This window comes from Paroedura picta, chromosome 6 (assembly GCF_049243985.1).
Source record: "Paroedura picta isolate Pp20150507F chromosome 6, Ppicta_v3.0, whole genome shotgun sequence".
Classification (NCBI taxonomy): domain Eukaryota; kingdom Metazoa; phylum Chordata; class Lepidosauria; order Squamata; family Gekkonidae; genus Paroedura; species Paroedura picta.
In genome coordinates, this window is record NC_135374.1 from 20,904,557 (window position 1) to 20,925,907 (window position 21,351).

General features: G+C 40.6%; 1 protein-coding gene across 4 annotated transcripts in view; it reads left to right on the forward strand.

The window, feature by feature from the left end:
- ZMYM2 (zinc finger MYM-type containing 2) overlaps window positions 1-21,351 on the forward strand; it is a 90,476-nt gene that overhangs the window by 43,686 nt on the left and 25,439 nt on the right. For 3 of the 4 annotated variants that reach the window (XR_013231741.1, XM_077341641.1, XM_077341642.1), the window contains 5 exons: window positions 1,341-1,506; window positions 5,984-6,196; window positions 14,018-14,168; window positions 14,918-15,033; window positions 20,918-21,034. Coding sequence is in view for 3 of the 4 variants with exons in the window: in XM_077341641.1 (XP_077197756.1) it covers window positions 1,341-1,506; window positions 5,984-6,196; window positions 14,018-14,168; window positions 14,918-15,033; window positions 20,918-21,034 (763 nt within the window). In the remaining variant the exon portion in view is untranslated. The remainder of the gene's footprint in view (window positions 1-1,340; window positions 1,507-5,983; window positions 6,197-14,017; window positions 14,169-14,917; window positions 15,034-20,917; window positions 21,035-21,351) is intronic. The other variant, XM_077341643.1, reaches the window with a different exon arrangement.

A 21,351-nucleotide genomic window follows, 5' to 3' on the forward strand; every position in this document is an offset into this window, starting at 1 on the left:
TGCCCTCTTCTGGCACTAATGGTGGAAGTTGCAGCTTAAACTGCAAGAGCAAAATCAATATGTACTCCAGTGTTCTGGAGGAACAAAATGTTGGTGGGAATTGTAAGAAGCATGAATGGGACATTTTGGTGTGGTTTGTGTAAGTCATGTTGGTGCCAGGTTTTGCTGCACCATGGATGGTGCCAGGTTTTGCTGCAGAGTAACTGGTGGGTAACGAGGGGTGGGGGAAGAAACAGCTTGGTTTTGTGTCTTCAAGATCCCCTTTCTAGTATGTTCAGTTTTTCTCAAATTGTCAGACATGCTAGTCACTGAGCTATTGATTATAACAGACCCAACTTGCAGATCCAGTTCAAACGATTCAGAACCAAACGAGACTTGACTGCATTGGTTCTGTGATCAGGTTTCCCATGATCATCTTAAATGCAGCCGTGGGGTAAAGGAGAACAAGAGAAGCGAACATGTGCACTTGATCAGGAATGGAAAGTTTTTCTCTCGTGACATTTTCCTAGCCATGGTGGTGTGGGGGGCATGTTAAAAATGCCTCCCCACCATGCTGCAGCCTATTGCAGGTTATAGCACTTAAAGGACCATGAGAGATCTAATTATATGTTGGTTCTTTTGTCTCTTGTTAAAAAAGGATCAGAGTATGTGTAACCGTGGTTCTTAAACTATATGTGTAATATGAAACTATAGTTAATGATGGAAAATGAGATGGGAGGGTAGAGCATGTATGCCCTTGGGGCCAGGCTAGCTCTTGATTTGCAGATAATGGTCTGGACTTGCCTTTAGTCTGGGAGTTCAGAACTGATACTGCAGCGATGGTTTGAGTCTCGTTTTTCACTGAGAACTTTCAATACCTCTTCAAACTCAAAGCAACAAAAGGCATCAGAATTCAGTTTGAAGGATCAAAATTATTCATTTGTCTTCTTAACCCTAACCAGTTCAGTATTAAAATGGAGATATTTATATAATTTTTTTAGTGTACTCATAAACTATTCCCTCTTTTCAGTTAAATAATTAGAACTTCTTTAGAAAGGATCAGGATATGAATATGGTCTGGATTTTGTGTAGTGAAACTTGTAGATGTAAAGATTTTCAGAAAGTTATGAATGTATAAATGACAGAACAATACCATTGGTCTGTCTAGCTCAGTATTGTCTACTTAGCCATGTCATAGCAATAGTCTGTAGTAGAGAGGGACCGTTTTCAACACCTGCTGTCTCTTACCCTGAGACCTTAGGGATTGCCAGAGTTCTTAAGCATTTAATGCTTATGTTCTAATGCTGAGCCATGGCCCAGTCGTCTAGTTTTTGTGATAATGGCTGTTTTTAATCTTTCAGAGATATAACAACAATGAAAGGTACCATTGTTGCTCAGGTTGATTCAAGTGAATCCTTCCAGGAGTTTTGCAGTACATCATGCTTGTCCTTCTATGAAGACAAACAGAATCCCTCAAAAGGAATCTTAAATAAATCAAGATGCACAATTTGTGGTAAACTAACAGAGGTTTGTTTGACTTTCTAAAATTCATTAAAACGCTATCACTGTGTGATCACATGGACAAAAATCCACTGATAGTTTAATTAATAGATCTGGGTAGGATTTCTTAACAGGACACATTTTACTTAAAGATGTATGTATTCTTTAGTGCTCTGGAACCATGTAAGCAAGTTGATTACATTGATGGGTTTTATGGCGGTGCAGAATGATTTTCACAACTTCTAGAGCTACAAAACAGTCTCCTCACTCCCTCTCCAGGGAAATAGGCTCATATTGCAAATGCTTCAGGGAGAGGAGCTACACTGTTCCCACTTAGTTGCTTTTTGTCTGGCAGAGCACAGACATTGTTAGACCCATTATACACACCCGCGCTGGCGGCAGCAGGGCTTCGGGGAAAATAACCAATAATGCACGCCCCGGTACAGGCGTGCCCCAGTGCAGGGCTACGGACGGCCCGTGTTATGCAAAAGCGGGAACTTCTGTAGTTTCTTGGATACGCCGGGCAGCAGCAGGGACTGAGGCAGGCCGGCGCTGTGCATAATGGAAAGCGCCGGGCCTTTCGGCCCGCCTGGCCCCAACCAAACAGTGTCCCTACAGGAACACTGCGCACCCTTGTGGGCTCCGCGGAGCCGGCAGGGGCATTCCCCCACTCCCCCCGGCCCCTCCCCACCTACCCCCCTGGCCGCTGCTGCTTACCGTGGCCGGCAGCGTCCCAGGCCTCCCTGCACGCCCTGCCCCCATGTGTACACAGGGAACGGCGGGGCATCCCCAAGGGTACAGCGGCAGCGGGTCTTAGGGAACTTCTCTAAGGACTTTCTCCTCAGAGCTGCTTCATCAGATTTTTGTCTTCTGTGTGAGTTCAGTACAGTTTTTTTCTTGGCAAAAGTGACCTTTTAAAAACTGCCATTACTTGCCAAGCTTCGCTCCACTGGTGGTCGTGACTGCTGTCTGCTGTGTCTAGTGAGGTTCATAATGGTGAGTCCTGAGAACATTCTCTTAACTTCACCTGGCAAGCTTGGAAAAGCAGATAATCCTCTTTATGCTCATTAGTGTTTTGTGACCATAAGTGAGTTAGTTACACTAGTGGGCGTTGTCTGTTCAGAATAGCCAGATCTCTCAACATTGGAAGGGGTGATTGAGCCAACCCCAACACAAAAGATTCCCTTGACATCAGACCTGCTGCTGCCAGGATCTCCCAAGAGGTCCTGAGACCAAGGAAGAGAAATGTTAAGTCACCACAAATTAAGAAAAAGAAGTTAAAGCAGAACCATTGCCCTCATGACATTCATCCATCAGTGACTGTGCCTGCAATTGTCAAGAACTCTCAGGTTCCTATCCTACACCTATTGGGAGAGCCACCTGAAACTTTAATCTCTCCCTTTTGGAGGGGCAAACTGATGATTCCTTGGGCGGAGCTACTGTCAGTCAGATGATTATTTATTCTTCCCCTTGTGCCCATCATTGCACTGAGCTTTCAGGAGAATGGGACGTTGCCCAACAACAGGCATGTCTCAGAGATGCAACCCATAGGTACTATTGATAAAAAGATGTGTGCCCTCAATACCAAGACCTAACTAGTAGGGGTGTACTTTCAGTATTTTTCAGGTATTTATTCAGCAAGATTTTTTTTTTTTGCTATTTTTCCAGCTACCAAATTGGCCAAGCCCAAGAAATCTTGATAATATTTGGGATTTTTTGGGACCATTGGATAGCCGGAGTTAAAACATTTAAAGGGATTGAGACCCATTTAAATGCCTTCAGAATCAGTTCACTCCAAGCCATGACTTTGTGGCTTTGCATGGAGCATAGTCACCAAGATCCCATTAAATACCTCAGACTCTCAGAGTTGATTCCAACCTGTGATTTCTCAGCTTGGAGTGGAAAAGGCATGACTTCTCCAGTTGCTTACCTGTATCTCTTTTTATATACATTTTATTTTTAGAAAATAGCATATGAAACAATAGGTGAAACTTGCATTTGACATTAATGATTACGTTTTCTCTCTGCACTCATAAAACCCGTATCTGTTCTTCAAGTGGCCATTTGTGCATTCATACAAACCGCCCACCTTCCTCGCAGCAGATGTTCTGACTTGTTCCAGTGTACTGTTTGAGTTGGAGGGGCATGGCGGCTTGGAACGTCTGTGGTCTAAGCCTGCATCCTGGGGTGGAGGAGGTTTGCACCTGTTTTGTAGCTCTGCAGATGAAGCTGCCATATAGACCGTTTATGCACTGGAGGTTTCATGCTGGGCTGCAGGCTGGAGTTTTAGTCATGGCAGGTTGCCCCACCTCTTCCTGCACCCACACGGGGGAGCATTTGGCCCAGTGCACCTCATCTGCCCACGATTTGTGCTCTTGCACGAGAACCAGGGCAGTGAAGTGCCCAGTGCATAAACGGTCATACTGAATCAGCCTTTCATGGGCAATATTGTCTACTCAGACTGGCAGTGACTCTTTAGGGCAGGGGTAGTCAAACTGCGGCCCTCTAGATGTCCATGGACTACAATTCCCAGGAGCCCTTGCCAGCATTTGCTGGCGAATGCTGGCAAGGGCTCCTGGGAATTGTAGTCCATGGACATCTGGAGGGCCGCAGTTTGACTACCCCTGCTTTAGGGTATCAGAGTCTTTCACATATAGCATGTCCAAGCATAAGGCCCATAAACGTAAATGCACACATGACAAGTAATCTACCTCGTTGGTTTTGTGGTTGCTGTCGTTTTTAATCTGTTATAGCCTGATTGCTGTGAAATACTTAAACTTTTCAGGATATTAATGTGAACTTCTTCAGCCTTCAAGCATAGATTTGTTTAGGTCAAAGCAAGAAGGAATTACATTTATTTGCATGATCTTATTCATTTTTTTAAATACTATTCTAAATACAAGCTGCTGAGGCTGCTTTATAAAGGTGCAATGATGGGGAAGTGGTTAAACCTCTCCTGCCCTTTTGGATTCCTGATGAAAAGTGCAGTGTCTGGCCTGTGCTTGCTGGGGGTGGGGGATAGGGTGGAATAAAACAAACCAGTATTTTTCAGGCTTTCGTATATTAAACTCAAAAAATGCCAATATGTCCTGATTTTCCCAAATCCCAATCCTGGTATGGTATTTGGACCTGGTAAATATTCAGGAATCCCCCATTTTTTCTGCTCCATTATACCCTATAAGTCAGTTGTCCCCACAGGGAATAATAGATAATCTATCCATGGGTACGTGAGACTCGGTGAGGCTGCTTTTTGAGATAGAGGCACCAAGTATGCCAAACGCATATAAATGGCTCACTGTCCCTTTAAATGCCTTCTGCAAGTGGCAGGTATACCCAGAAGGCATTTAAACGGATTGCAATGCCTTTAAATGCCTTTTAAATTTGACTATCCAGCCATCCTGAAAATCACAAATATTTTTAGGGCTCAGACATTTCGGATAACTGAAATTCAGCCCCAATCTATATCCAGCTGAAAGAATAGATTACTGTGTGCAGTTCTGGAGGCCTCACTTCAAGAAGGACATGGATAAAATTGAAAGGGCACAGAGGAGAGCGACGAGGATGATTTGGGGCCAAGGGACCAAGCCCTATGAAGATAGGTTGAGGGACTTGGGAATGTTCAGCCTGGAGAAAAGGAGGTTGAGAGGGGACATGATAGCCCTCTTTAAGTATTTGAAAGGTTGTCACTTGGAGGAGGGCAGGATGCTGTTCCCGTTGGCTGCAGAGGAGACAACACGCAGTAATGGGTTTAAACTACAAGTACAATGATATAGGCTCTAGATATCAGGAAAAAAAATTCACAGTCAGAGTAGTTCAGCAGTGGAATAGGCTGCCTAAGGAGGTGGTGAGCTCCCCCTCACTGGAAGTCTTCAAGCAAAGGTTGGATACACACTTTTCTTGGATGCTTTAGGATGCTCTGGGCTGATCCTGCGTTGAGCAGGGGGTTGGACTAGATGGCCTGTATGGCCCCTTCCAACCCTATGATTCTATGAATAGCTGAAAAATACCAATAAGGTATTTTCCGACTTGGTTGTACCAAATTCACACCCCTAGTGCTTACTCCTGCTGACAGACAGGACAGTGGTCAGAGCAAACAGTGTTAGCACTTCCTTTGTTGTATTTTACATCTTCAGACAGCTGCTCCATTGGTAGCCTTTAGAAAATTCTTGAATGCTTCTCCATCTTTACCTTTAGGTCAGTTTTGTATAATATAATTATCTGTATTTAAAAGGTTTACATCAACCCTAAGGAGGAGTTAATAGAGAATTTGTAGAGTCATTGTAACTGGTCTTGTTTGCTAATTTATTTTTTATAGTCTGCCTTGTTGAAACTCAAGGCAGTTTACATAGTACAAGTCACATCTAATAGCAGTGGTGATAAGATTAAAACACCAGGGCAGCATTTTTTCTGAAGTGACATTTTCTGGTGTTTCTCAAATGTGATAAGAAAGAGTCAGAAACTTGTTATCCAGCTGAGTCTTATCTTGTGTGTTTCTTCCTTCTAGATCCGTCATGAAGTTAGCTTTAAAAATATGACACATAAGCTGTGTAGTGACCACTGCTTCAATCGATACCGAATGGCAAATGGTTTAATAATGAATTGTTGTGAACATTGTGGGGAATATCTACCTAGTAAAGGTGCAGCAAACAATATCCTTATGGTTGATGGAGAGCCAAAACGGTTCTGCTGCCAAAACTGTGTTGGTGAATATAAACAGGTAACCCTTCTTTTTTTTCAATGTAGTCAGTAGTAAAACTTTTAATATTCTTCAACCGATTTGCAGTGAAGCTTCATTCTAAGACTTGGAGTATATCCTCTGTTAACCTACATCAGTGGTACTTACTCTGTGGCTCACAGAGAGCCCTGTTTGAAATTACTCTCAGCCAACACAGCCACAGCTCCTTCCTTCCCTGGCATGAAGCCTACATCTCAGGGAGGCTTGCAGCTTACTTGTTCCTCCAATAGTGGCTGTTTCAGTGTGGGACCCAATTGCTGATCACAAGCCCCACCTTGCCCACTTTCTTGGAACATGGGGGCAAGTGCCAGATATATGAATGGTACTTAGAAGACCTGCAGGTGACATAACAAACAGCTGTACATGACCCCCCATTCCACTGAGTGAATAACACAGATATGTGTGCCTTGTGTTTAAGAAATGGATGTAATAAAATCGAATATAAAGTAACTTCACATTTGACATAGTACTTCTGCATTCTGCCATATTTCCCACTCATTTGAGAACATATCTGTGGTTTGATACATTGCTTTCCATATTAAAGATAGATTTTTATTAATCCATTTTAACATACAAAGGTTTTGGCATTTGTTACCTTTCCATTTTGGTCATAAATATTAATTCACCCACAAGTTTTTGCCTCCCATGTATACGTTTCTCACTTAGAAGATTGAGGAGTTTGGCTAGGCAAGAATTCTGCAATGAATTGTTTGAAACATGTGCAGACTCCTTCCTTTCACAGAAGCCTTCGATCCATCTTAATGAATTTCTTAAGCTGGGTGTTTTGGGATGAACCTCCTTCTTTTTATGAAGAACATCCTTTCTTTTCTTTGAACAAGATAGTGTTTTGAACAGACAAACCTTTGTGCTAAATGAAAAATACTCCTTTCACCCACTATTTGTATTGCTTTGTTCTGTGTTTAAATTTTAAGATGTTATTTATAATAATAATGTAAACAGCACTTCTAGAACCGTAACATGGGCCTTGTTTTTATTATACAGCGAAACAAAAAGGGCAAAATAGGTTATTCAAGATACTAAAAATGCTAGGCATACACAGAAGCCATGGAGAAACTTGGAGAAGCCTTGAATAAGATTTCATGAAGGAACACACAAAAGATACAAGAATAACTTGGGAGTTTCCCACACAACCAAAAATGCATTGCTGAAATTCCAAGTGAACATGGAATTGAGGTTGAATGACGACTCTGTGTATCATCAGTTTATTGTAACATGGACATTTTTAAAAATCTGTATAGTTGCTTCATACGTTTTTTTTGGCATTCCATATGTTTAAGACAAGGTGGTGGGATATGTGGGTCATTCTGCAGTCTTATTTGAATACTTTTTATTTGGACCTAGGTTTTAGAATTTTTTTTGTAGGAGAAGGAAGCACTGTGAGCAGCTGCTTAACATTATGTAGGCTGTTATAGAGGGAAAAATGTTCAAGAAGTGGTTGTCATAGAACATTCCTGTGCTCGTCTCCCTCCACCCCGCTTTGCCAACTCTTTAGGAGGAGGCATGTGTTTTGCTCAGCTGTTCTTCAATATGAAGATGTCTTTCCCTTGTTCAATGAAATCAAATGGCCTTTGTCTTGGTGTGCATGCACAGCAGTGCATGCCAAAGCTACTTGTGGTCAGGAACAGCTTGCATGTAGCAGGATTGCTGGATTTCATTGTGGGAAGTGCATATAGGCATCCCATTCCAAATAACTAGTATTTTGCAGAGTACCTAGCCTGATATCCAGCCAGTGAGATGGGGATAGACTGTTGCTATATCTGAATAGCTTCCTACATGCAGGAGGGGCACTGGACCTGCTGCTGGATTTATAACAACTTTCATGGAGAAATGAATGGCTGAAAAATGTAAGGTTTTTTTGTTTTTTGAATACAGAAGCATTGCTGACTAATTATTTTTCATTTGAAACGATTAATAACAGTGCCTTTATTAAGCATAACCTAAATATTCTTCAAGATGCTTATGGATAAAGCCATAATCACAAGTGAGCCTCTGTCTCAACATTTATGCAGTAGTGTTAGTTTGACTTAATTTTTATAAGGATAAAACCGATTTAACTTTGTAGATTTTGTTAATCTATACCTTTTTAAAGACTTTTTCACCTTTAAAAATTAACATATGGTTGATAAAACAGATACTTTTTTTAAAACAGGAAGATTCTTGCTTTAGTATTACAACAAACAGACATTTGGATATATTATTTGTTCTAAAAGTTTTCTGTGGGCCTCTGTTTGCTGGAGATCTGTCTAAATGCAACAGACTATTAAAATGCTGTCTTCATTTTTTTTTTTTGGCGGTAGTATAAGATTTGTATTAAAAAGTAGTACAAATATCTGGTATTTATGTAATAGGGGAATATAGAACTGATACACACGATTTGTACCCACCTAATCTTTGTTTAAATAAATAAATTTTGCACAAATAACTTTTTTGAAGTAGTTGCTTGAGTTCCAGCTCTTTTTGGTCCGTTTCCCATAGAGCTTCACTTAGCCATTCTTAAAACATCATCATTGCTCTTCTAGTAGGTATGCAACTGCCATGTTTTCTTCCATTGCAGCCACCATATGTAAAATAATTCTAAAGGCCTTCCCTACTCTTTAATACAGTTGCACTTGAATATACAAGGGGAAGGGGAAGCACTAACTAGAAAGCCAATAGGTTTACATACAAATGATGCAGAAAGCCTACTAATGCCTATTGGTTGTCTAGCAAAACTTCTTTCTCTTCACTTCATGCTTTCAATTCAGCCACATTAGAGTCAAAAAGAGATCTCTAATTAATTTTCACTAAAAAGTGATTGACCCACTTCCCTTTGTAACTGCTTATGGACAAACTCAAAGTACACAGTTCCACAAACACGGATATATGAAGCTGCATGAAATCGCACCATTGGCCCATCTATGTCTGGGCTATCTATAGTGGTTGGACCACTGGTGTATCTTGCTCAGGACTGCCTAATAAGCAGATGTTTTCCCCTAAATCCTTTTAACTTGGTGATGCCAGGTTTGAGCCTCAGACTAAGAATTCATTTAGAATGGAAATTAGCACTATATGAATATCATAATTTTTGAGTGGTAGATTTATTTTGAGTGTCTAGTTGGGGAGCTGGTGGTTGTCTTTGGTACTGGAAAGAACCAAATGTTAGTTGGAGGTTCTGACTTCAGTGTGTAAATCACAGGTACAGAAAAACATCAGGAAAATTAAATTATAATTCAATGTAAAAGACATAGTTTGGTCTTTCAAGAAGGTTTGAAGTAACACAGCACAAATATGAGAAACTTGGTCTACAATGTTGTTATGGGTCCTTCATTTTTGAGAAGACACGAGTGGAGATGAACCATAATTTAACCCTTGGTCCCTTCCTTCCCATGCTTTCCCCATGATTGAAGATCATTACTTTTCCAGTACTGAGTGCTAGAAGAAGGATCTGAATGTTGTCCTCCCAAACTTGGTTGTAAAAAAATGGCCCTGAGGAGTTTTCTGCTTTCACTTGCTGCTGATGGCGCAGCAGTGCTATTCCTGGTTCAAGGTCCAGCTTTCTGGTTGGAGTTAGTCTTAAAATCACAAGCCAATGTCTTTGAAAAGTGGAAACTCTTCCTACACCTAGTACTTGAGGAGTCAAGTCCTAAGAAGAGAAAAACCTTTCCTCAAAAACTGAGGAAAGATATAGCATCTTAAAGTATATATTTCTGTCTTGTTCAACAATTAGGGCTGGAGGGGCAAAAACTCAAGAAAATTCAGGCCTTGCATATACCAGATAAATGGTTAGTATGGATGATTAGAGTTAGACTTACAGTGAGTGTGGGAACAAGTTCTCTCAAGGAACAAGTTACCTTCTCAATTCTTGCCTGTAACATACATACATACATACATATCTTTATTACGGTCATAGACCAGCAAAGCCTGTAACATATAAGTCAAATGACAGACCTTAGATCTGGCATACAGTGCTGGTTTAGAGGGTGACTAATGTGTATCCTGACCAGTCAACACGTGTCAGAAAAGGTATGGAGCAAGTGATGGAGTTTGCTGTGATAGCAGTATCACTTCATACACATGTTGAAAAGTTTGTACATACCTTCTTCCCGACACACCACTCCATCACTGACACATCCCATCAGGTTTGGTGATCCAAACAAATTTATATCTACATTTAAAAGAAACACAACAGTGCAATTTGGAAGAAGATGTCTCATGTCTTGGATTGCTGACTGTAAATAACTCAATGTCTTGCTTTATAAAGCAGAATATTTTGGCTGCATCATTGGTCATTCTTTTGTTGGTTCAGTAGGACTGTTGGCGCTTTAGCAAATAATTCTTTAGGGTATTTCCAATTATCTTGCTTTCTCCACTGCTGTGTTGTCTGTTAACATGACACTCTGTGTCTTGCCTTTCAGGGGCAATTGTATTGAATAGGTTCAGGGGTTTTTCTAGGCATTATACATAGAATTTCTCACATTTTTCTCTTATGTTGAGCTAAGGAACTTGAAACTCTTGAGAGATTTGTAGGAAGGAAAGTTTTAGCCGAGTATGCAGGAGAACTGTATGACTACATGTATGGGCTTTCAGATACAAATACGACTGCTATGAAAAAGTTTACTGAACTCTTTAAATTACTTGAGTTTCAGAGGTGTGTGGGGTTAAACATGACAAGATGACTCCGGAAAACTGAGATTCTGGTTGAGTCAAGTTGAAGTTCAGTAAGCCTTTTTGTTCTAAACACCTAGTGCATGCTGAACCTTGTTAGCTTGAATTCAGGTCAGATAGTTTGTAGTAATAAAGCAAAATTCCAGTAACACTTGAAAGACCAACATTTTCCCATGGCATAAGCTTACTTTGTCAGATATCTGATGAAGTCAGCTGTAACACACCTTTGGAAAACGCTGTTGGCCTTTAAGATGTTACTAGACTGAATTTTTTCTTCATGCCTCTAGCATCTTGCATTGTTGCTCATTCAATTGCAACCATTCTTGTTTCCTATAATGCTGCTGTTAGCTTTCCCTACTTTTAAATGCTGTATTTGACCAGTCACGCATAACAAAATGTTGCATCTAACTAATGCTCAGCTTGTTTTGTTAGTGTCTTTTTTAGTTTACTATATATAGCTTCCTAGTATTTCTGCAGTACACCTTTCAAGGTATACTACATGTACTTGGGAGACATATAACATATACTAGTTGTGGTCTTTAGTTCCTTGTTGTATGTATGTGAATCTCTGCTAAAGAATGAGTTATGATACTTTGTCCTTACTATGTCATTTTGTCACTGCTCTGTGACTTGTTCTCAAGCTGCTTTAGCGACTCAGGAAGTCATAATGGACACTTGAGTCTTGGGTTTTCTCACTTTCCTCGTATGCTGCTTGGCTTCCTTTTTGGAAGACCAGAATTAAATACTAATTGGTAATTGTGCTTAGGAATTCCTTGATCCCTTTGGGAACCACACATACATCTTTGCAGATTTCATGGCTGAGGAGCAGATTTGCAGCCTACAGATAGAAGATTAATCTCGATCATCTAACGAACACTTTGGAAAATTAAGTCCTTCTGTTCTCTTTATTTTACTGCAATGCCCTTTTTATTGCTGGAACTGTCCCATCCCAAACATCTTTGTTCTTCTTGATGGGTAACAAAGCTAAGTGCTTGGAGACAGTCCACCCTAAGGACTTTTCAGATTTCTCAGGGAAAAGTTATTGATGGATGTTTCAGCAACTTCATGAATGAACTGAGGGAATCATACAGGGACAATATGTTCAGGGTCTCACAGTTGACCAGCAGAATCAAGAAAGGTCCCTTCAAATCAAACTTCTTGTTTTCCTCAAGGTCCTCCAAAGACATTTCACATGAGAAGCCTCAACATTAAGGAAGCAGGAATCTCTTAATTCACAGTACTAGCTACTTCATTTGGAAATCCCCACAATCTTCTCTCCCTTATTTCTCTTGGCGTATTCAAAGTGGGCTTTATGAGGTTCTGGTTCTGTTTGGTGTTGGCTCTCTAAAACTATGCCAACTTTACCCGAGTCATATTTCAGAAGGCTAGCATTGTGTTGCTCCTTTGTTATGCTGCCTATGAAGATAACAGATCTCTCTATACCACAGCATGTATCTGGTATGAATCAAATCAAATACTAACAGATACTTTGTAAGCAAAATTAATTAGAAGATAGTGCTGTCACATTACTCTAAAAAGCTAAATAATGCCTTCATAGAACTCTTTCCTGCGGGAACTCCAGTATGTACATTAAACTCTAGGTTTGACTTTGAAAGCTGGGATTTAAAGATGATCCATCCATGGTTGGTGATATCCTCTTTCCCAGGGCCTAAGTGAGCACTGTGTCTTTCTCCCAAGCTCTTAAGAAAAAGGAATACCTTGAATGTAACTTCCTATCAAGCAGACTCTAATTGATATGAATATCAAGATAGATTTTTTGATCCAGTGTCTACTGAACTTAGTGTATGTTATGAAGGAAGAGAGGTAAAACAAATTATTTTAGTGTCCTCAGTAGATATTAATGATTGAATGACAAGAGTACTTTGCATATATCTGTTGCTCTAGCATAAGGGAAGCATGTTCTGGACTGAGAAGAGCAGTATTCTCAATTTCCTTTGAAAACAGGATTTCCGTATCTATAGTAATTCTCAATTTATAGCTAATAAAGTGGGCTTGAGAATTTTAAAAAATTCTGATTCAGGGTCAACATGAATAAACAATAATCTCCCTTGCAACATCTTTTTTCTAGACATGCTCTTTTATTACATGGAAGTTGATATTGCCACTTTTGAATGAAAGATTCCTTCTTACTTCACCTCACAAATCAACAGGCATCCTTCAATGTAGTTTCTTTGTGGTAGTACGTTTTGTTTTCAAAACGAACAATTATTTAAAATATATGTACATCCACTTTTTATCCAAGATGGGGCCAAGCCAGCTTATGGAGGTGTGCGTAAGGCAAGCATAATAAAACATTTCAAAGGGACAGTGATAAATAGGCCAAAGCATATTCTCAGTTCTTGGGAAACAGCAATTAAAAAATCAGCAGAAAGCCACCGGGAATAAAATCGTTTTGTGGGTCTTCCTAAATGTAGGTATGGAAGGACCAGTCTTCACTTCCACTGGCAAGTCTGTTCCAGAGAACTGGGGGCGCCACTGAGAGGGGCCTACAGTGGCCCTCAAAGGCCAAAACTTTCTGTGGGAGGAAACAATGAGAAGAAGCTGGTATGAAAAATGAAGCTGGCACATGGTGTAGGGGAGGGAATACATCAGATATGTCAGGATGAGGCAAGTCTGTCTTGTGCATATTGCGTACTAAGAAGTTCTATTAAAGTTCATGAAACTGCAATTTAAGCGTTAATGCCTTTAAATTCCCTTGCAAAAAACCAAGCTAAGCCCACATGCTGTGATGTATTAGGGTTCCGTGTCCTGGGAAATGGCATGCCATCCATACCACACCAGAAGGCCCAATCGTCTTTCAGAAACATTTTGCAATTAAATGTGGACAACATACATTGTCCATTCCTTGTCATTCTTACCTCTAAAAGAGCATGTATGGTCTGTGCATGCTGGACTGCACAGTTAGTGACACGACTTAAGCATTATGCCAGATGCCTCATGAGACGGGTCTTCTGCCATACTTTGAGGTGCTCTTAGTATTCAGTGACTTTATTACTAAATTATCTAAATTTGGGGTTGGAAAATTCCTGCATGTCTGTCTGTAATGAGAATATTTACATCAGTCCATAACTAATATAACTTTTTGCTTTTTGTTTTGTTTTTTTATTTACTTTTTAGAAATATGGCAAATTAACAGCTTGTACTGGTTGCAAAACTCAGTGCAGGTTTTTTGACATGACACAGTGCATAGGATCTAATGGATATATGGAGCCATACTGCTCAACCTCATGCATGAACACACACAAATCAAAAAATGCAAAATCACAAAGTAAGTGAAAAGGGTGATGTTTTTCGTCCATGATGGCAAAGATCATTTTCCAAAGTAGCGGAATCATGTTTCACATTGCTTATATCTGATTTTCTTCTGAAAAAAGGGCTTATGCTCAAATATATATGGAGACCTTAAATACCTTATCTGTGATAAATAGTATTTTGAGTTCTACATTTTTAATGTTCCACCTCCCATCCTGATCAGCTATGAGATCTTTTAAATGGATGTTAATTGTACCATTGTCTGACACCCTTAATGTTAATTCTTGTATTGTAATGCTCATGTTTTAAAGTAGGAAAATAATATTATTGGAGAAATGTGCACAGGAGAAAGCTCATTAACTACAATACAGTCTTTGTTGACATAGTTCAGTATGTCGTATAAGCTGTGTTGGCATGTTTATTACCCTTTCCCAACAGAGAGAGATTTCCTCAGGATACAGAGGGGCTCCATAGATCATAAGAGTAGTAAATTGGGAAGGTATTTGATTAACTTGCTTGAAATTAGAAGTATCAGAGTAGATTTTGATAACTGCAGAAATACTGTACTTGGTTTTATGAGGCACTATTAGGAAGATAGGTCTTCCTAAATTAATATTTAGGAATACTAATTTAGTATTTAGATTGGATTTGGAAATCTAGATACTAAATATAGATCTTGCATTGATAACAAAATTCTGAGAAATGCCAAGTTATAATTCTGTATATTTGCATTTATTTTCTCTGTAAATTACATTTTTCTTGTAGGTATGGGAATTGTTTGCCACTTATGTAAGCGAAACTCTTTACCTCAGTATCAAGCCACAATGCCTGATGGGATACTGTACAACTTTTGCAGCTCCAGTTGTGTAGCTAAATTTCAGGTTAGCTGTTGCGTTAAATCTCCTCTTCCTCTTGGATTATGTATATATACTTGTGTGCATGATTGTTAGGTTATTTTGGTATCTTCATATTTTAGGTTTGTATAATTATTTTACCTGATAGGTGATAAGCTACTGTTAAAAGCTACTCTTCAAAAATGAGAAAAACCTGAAACATGCACATAGAGAAATGAACTGACTCAAGTCTTGGCTCTGCCCAAACATAGGTAAACATAAGATTCAGCATAGAATTCCTTGTGTGGAATCTTCTCTTCTGGTTCTGTTTGCATAAGTACCCTCCCTGGACCCTGCATGCTGAGATTGTCAGTGAATACCATGCCCCCTGCTTTCTCACTGTTCACGGAACTGAAAATATGAACTGTAGGGTCCCATTTGACCTTTTATATCAAATCCACTTTCAAACAACCCCAAGATCTCATTGTTCAAACATTCAGTCCCACATAATGTGAGCTAAGAAGTGATCTTACTGTTCTGCTATTTAGTGTGAGAATTAATCATTTGGATCCTTAATTGCTTACTTATCCTTTGTAAGGAAGGTTTTACTTTCTAGCTTCTTTCAGGTGTGAAAACAGTGGAAAATATTTTCTTTCTTTAAGAAATTGCCACCACACATAACAATCTCTTAGTTTCCAAAGCCAGTCATGTAGCACTGCAGACTGGCTGGTATTTTATTTATTTATTTATTTTATTTCTATACCACCCTCCCATAAAGTTCAGGGCGCTTTATATAAAACATGGAGGTATACATTGAATCATGATAACAATAATACAGTAATCATAGCAGTGGATTTCAAGTTAGCAACACGTTTATAATACAACAATAACATTTATAAATTCTAATAACATGAGCGGTTTGGAGGGAGGTTGGTTTGGATTCAGATCATTGTGGGGGGGGGGTGACTGCCAGCGAGTGTTGTTTGGTCGATCTACCTCAACCAAATGCCTGGTGGAGGAGCTCCCTTTTATAGGCCCTATGGAATTATGAGAATTCAAGGAAGGCCCTGATCTCTTCAGGGAGGTTTCTGGCAGAGTGGGCTACTGATACTTGCATTCCGTCCAGGTTGGGTAGGTGCACTTCCTTGCGTGGTACCTTCCTACCCAGCTACGGGACCTTCATCTTTGAAGGGTTGAACTTAAGACGACTCCGTTTGAGGCACCTCGTCACAGCTTCCAGGCATCTGCCTAAGGATTCTGGGGAAGAATTAGGGTGGTCATCCATCAGGAGGAAGAGGTGGGTGTCATCTGCATATTGGTGGCAACCCAGCCCAAACCTCCACACCAGCTGAGCAAGAGGGCTCATGAAGATGTTAAATAAGATAGGACTGCTCCCTGTGGGACTCCACATGTGAGCTGATGACAGTTAGATACTCTCTCTCTCTCTCCTATTGATATCCTCTGTCCATGATCCCGGAGGAAGGAGATCAGCCATTTGGGGGCTGTCCCCCATGTTCTGGCGTCAACATGGCGGTGAGCGAAGAGTTCATGATCGACTGTGTCAAATGCTGCTGACAGATCTAATAGTGCAAGCAGCACTGACCCACCTCAGTCCAGCTGGCAGTGGAGGTTGTCCGTCAGGGCAACTAGCACTGTTTCTGTCCCGTGGCCAGGCTAGAAGCCCGACTGGAATGAGTCAAGTGCTAATATCTGATCTACAGCAGCCCTTTCAACTAACTTCCCCAGAAACGCTAAGTGAGAGATGGGGCAGTAGTTATCAGGCTCCTGCGAGTCCAGTGGTGCTTTTTTTCACCGACAGGTGCACCACTGCCTCTTTTAATCCCTCCGGGAATTCTCCTATTGAGAAGGAGAATTCTCTTCCATAATATCAAAAATTAAAACATCTGAAATACAGCTTTATGCAATCTGTGTTTTAACAAGGCCAGCATGTATACTTACGTTGCAGTGATCCTAATATTAATTGGTAGAGTTGTAAATAGTCTTGCCCCTAGTCCAATTTATGATAGAACAAGTGCCCTTACAGTTTAAGGACTGAGGAGATAAATGACTATTGTGTGCAGACTGTACTGTCAGTTAGCTCACTGCTTCAATTTTACAGCATTTTTGCTGGTTGAAATGAGGGTACTTTCTACTGCATCTTTCAGAGATTTGTCTTCTGTATCCCATTTTGCAGTTCTGCTCAGTTCTGATGACGCTTGATGTTGAATGGTACTTTTAGTTCCTGTTGCGCCTTTTGTCAACAGTATTTTATGTGGTGATTTAAGGATTAAGGATAGCATTTCAATTTTTTTTTGGGGGGGGGGGAGGAAATTATTGTTACTTTGTCAAATAATGTGAAGAGTGTTTCGGTGACCAGTACTTTGAAGAAATCCATTTTGATTTTTGTCTCTACTTCAGTATCGGTTTATTAATGGTCACTCTTAACCTACTCATGGGGTGGGTCTGTGGCTCAGTAGTAGAGTACTTGGTAAACTGGTTCAATACCTGGCATCTCCGATTAAAAGGGGTTAAAGTAGCAGGTGCTGAAAGAGAGCTTTCTGGACCTGAGATCTTGGAGGACCATTGTTGTCAAAATAACCAGTACTGAGTTAGATGAATCACTGGCTAGCCTCAATACAAGATGGCTTTACATGATGCCCACATCTTTGTAGTTTGCATAGAAACATGACATGCAACTAATAAAAACCATTGCTACATTTATATTATGTGGGATGTTCCCTTTTTAACAACTAAGCATCTACCTTGTTTAAAATGTAAGTCAATTCTGTCATGGGAATGATGAATTTTTTTGTTGCTTAATAAAAAACCGTTCTGATTTTTTTCAGTTGTATCAGATGTTTTGTATTTTTATGATACCTGAAAACAGACCCTCTGCTTTTCTATAGTACCTTGGACCCATCTTTATCCTGATAGGATGTTTTCTTAGCTAGTTCCTTCAGATTCTGAATATTTCATCTGAAGTGATTAGAATGCATTTTAGCAAAGGCTGCCTGACTGTTATCTAAACTCTGATACTCTTTTCTGTTAAAAATATGAAAAATAGTTATTAAGCAGTTTGTGTTCAGTCGTTGACCTTCTTTACATATTGCCAACTAAACATGCTCTTTCACACTACTATAGTTTCTTGTTTGTTTTTTCATGCTTTTGTCCTAGCTTTCAGATTTCCAGAGGTCAAAGTAGATCACCACCTTCTTTTGTTCCTAATTCTTTGTGTGGGTTTGCTGTACTTAGCATTCTCTTTTTCTGAATTTTGATTATCAAAGTAGTTGTGAGACATTCAGTACAAACCAGTCAATAAAACCTGTTCATTTTGTTTATTGTTCTTATATGGTATCTAAGGAGGTGATAGTGCTGGTTTTTAGCCTATGGAAAGGAGAGCAAGACGCTGATCTAATGTGCCCTGACTTTTTTCTGGACAGATCAAAGATCTGCAAGAAATATCCATTAACTTGTTGATATAGTTTGTTCCCTGAGAGTGGCCAATAATTCATCACAAGAACACAATATCTGTTCAGGAGTCCAGGACTTTTCTGGACTGTTTTGGAGAAAGATAGTACTAGCAATTGCAAAAATCGCCATTGCGGTCTCAGTGTTGAGAGGTTCCAAAGCAAGTGCTCTCTTGTGATGGAGGCATCTATGGAAAACTCTACAGAGAGGCAAGGTGGTGACTGTTGGTGGATACCAGCCTCCACCACACCTTCCCTTGCCAGGATCTAGACTACTGGATTTACTCTTGTTCCATGTGTTCCAAATTGTAAAAAACTGATACATAGTTGAGAATAGAGGCCGAGTCAAAGAACGTTGATGGTGTTTTGGGTCTCCCAAGATGAATGGGTGGATATTTATTAGTTATTTCATTGCCACTATAGCATATTACACATTTTCATCCCCCCTCATTTAAATATCCATGTGAATTGCTCAACTTGATCCTCAGCCTTGTTGAGTGTGTTGTGCAACTTCAGGAAATCACAGTCAATGCCCTGTCACAGAATGGCTACTCTCCCATGCAACACTCTCAAAGTTGCCAGGTACCAAGCTTGAGGTAGCCATGGCCTACTGTATAATGAGGTGAGATGATGAGGCTTTGGGGAGGGTTCCAGCCTATATCTCTGCTACTGCCCCATTCCAGCCACTCCACGTGGCAGCCAGAGCACACTTCAAACTCTTCCTGCCAAATTTCCCAGATATCTTCAAACATAGTGCAGCAAGCCACACAGTGTTTTAAGGGCAACTGTATGTTGAGAAGGGAAGAAGCATTAGGAGCCCTGGCTATTGGGGGTGGGGTGATGGGGAAGAAAGCAAAGGTAGGCAGTCTCAGGTGGGGTCCCTCATTGTTGAACCATCGCTGGAAGTAGCTGCTTACAGATGAGCACTCCCTGCAGCCTCATGCAATGCTTGCTGGCTGTTCTGCTACATTAGCTACCCCAAAGAGGTGGAGGCAACCTGGAATCAATTCTCTGCTTTGTGGAACAGCTGCTGATTGGTTTCAGTTTCCAAAGAAAGGGCAAGTGATTGGCCCCAGTGTGGCTACAGGGAGAGGTTTCCAAATCTGAAGACATAAAAAGGATTGTGATTATAGCCAAGCTGAGGATGTATGGCTGTGATATGTCTGATTTTATACCTAAGACTTGAGATATCAACATTCATCAGGAAACACATTGGTGGGTGCTACTGTTCCCCTGGGTGCCATCTTGGGGACTGCTGTTACAGAGTTCGTATTAACTTGTTCTGGAGCATACGTATCATAGGCGTCTGTCAATTACTAATATGAAGCATCAGTACAGACCTTTGTATTTGAACTTGAATGTTAAGTCCAAATCATGAAGCTGGTGGTGAGTACATGGCCAAAGAGGTTCTGTACAGTGCAAAGAGGAGAATGAAGCGGGTTCTAATATAAGGGTTCTAAGATTCCTTGTTGTGATTCCAAGTTTTCCTCATGGGCTTTCTCTTCCTCCAAATCTGCAGTCCTCTTCTGTTTGCTGAAACATTTCCAAATTCAAACAGTTCCTCATTTCCTCTTACACCTATCCCTCCCTCCCAGGACATGCACATGGGGTCAAAACCTTCTTTTCCAAACACTCATCCAACCCCATTTCATCTGTGAAACCTGTTTGTTCTAGACTGATGTGTGAATTCAAAAATGGTTTATCAGACACGTAGTGTACAGTCTTCAACAAATGGCTAGTTTCTCTTTTCCAACTAAAACAAAGTCAATATTTTTCAAGGGTTCTTCATATTTGCTGTTTCTTGTCTTTCTTCGGTGCTTATATTTGTTTGGACTGTGTGCCTTTGAAGCAGGAACCTGATTGCTTGCATATGTAACTCTCTAAGACAGTGGTCCCCAACCTTTTTATCACCGGGGACCGGTCAACACTTGACAATTTTACTGAGGCCCGGGGGGGGGGGGGAGTCTTTTGCTGAGGGATGTCGCTGTGGCCGTCTGAGCCCCTGCTCCACTTGCTTTCCTGCCAGCACGCCTGACTTCCTGCCGCCCGCTGGGGGGTGCTGCCAGCAGCAGCTGCGCAGTGCCACACCAAGGGGGAGCCCCAGCCATGGCGGCCGCTGGAGATCACCAAAGGTGAGCCAGCAGCAAAGTGGCAGGGCAGCCTCTGAGGCAGCAGCCGGGGAAGAGGACCAGGAGGAGCTGCGGCCCGGTATCGACTGATCCATGAACTGGGACCGGTCCCCGGACTGGGGGTTGGGGACCACTGCTCTAAGATACCACAGATATGTTACCACACCCAAGCATCAGAAACTTAGTAAATGATCCTATGTTGAGTGTTTGAATATCTAGCAGAAATTAATGCTTAGACCTTTTTTCATAAGTCATAGTTCCACTCATTAAAAATAGTAATAAGACATGGTATTGGATGTTCTAGAGTGATCAATGTATTTAAAAAATATTTTTCAGACTCTTAGTGTACAGTCTTCAACAAACGGCCAATTTTCAGCTCCAAGCGATATTCAGCTGAAATGCAATTATTGCAAAAATACTTTCTGCTCAAAGCCTGAAGTACTGGAATGGGAAGTAAGTATAAGGAAAGCTGGTGGCATGCTAAGTTTCACGGAAGTTTTTCAGTTTTCATGAGACTAGGGGGAGATCTTTTTGATTCATTGTATTTTCCTTCTTTATTTCATTTATAGCTTCCCTTCTCAGTAAGGATTGCAAAAGTTATATTTTACCATATAGCAGGGAAGTCACTTGAGAACTTAGGGTCCCTACTTTGTTTGTGGGAGGCCCAGTTTGCTGATTGGCATAAGGAGTAGGCATTTTCCTATAAGTGGTAGAAAGTGCCATTAAGTCAAAGATGACTTAAAGTCACCTTGTAGAGCAGCATTTCTCAA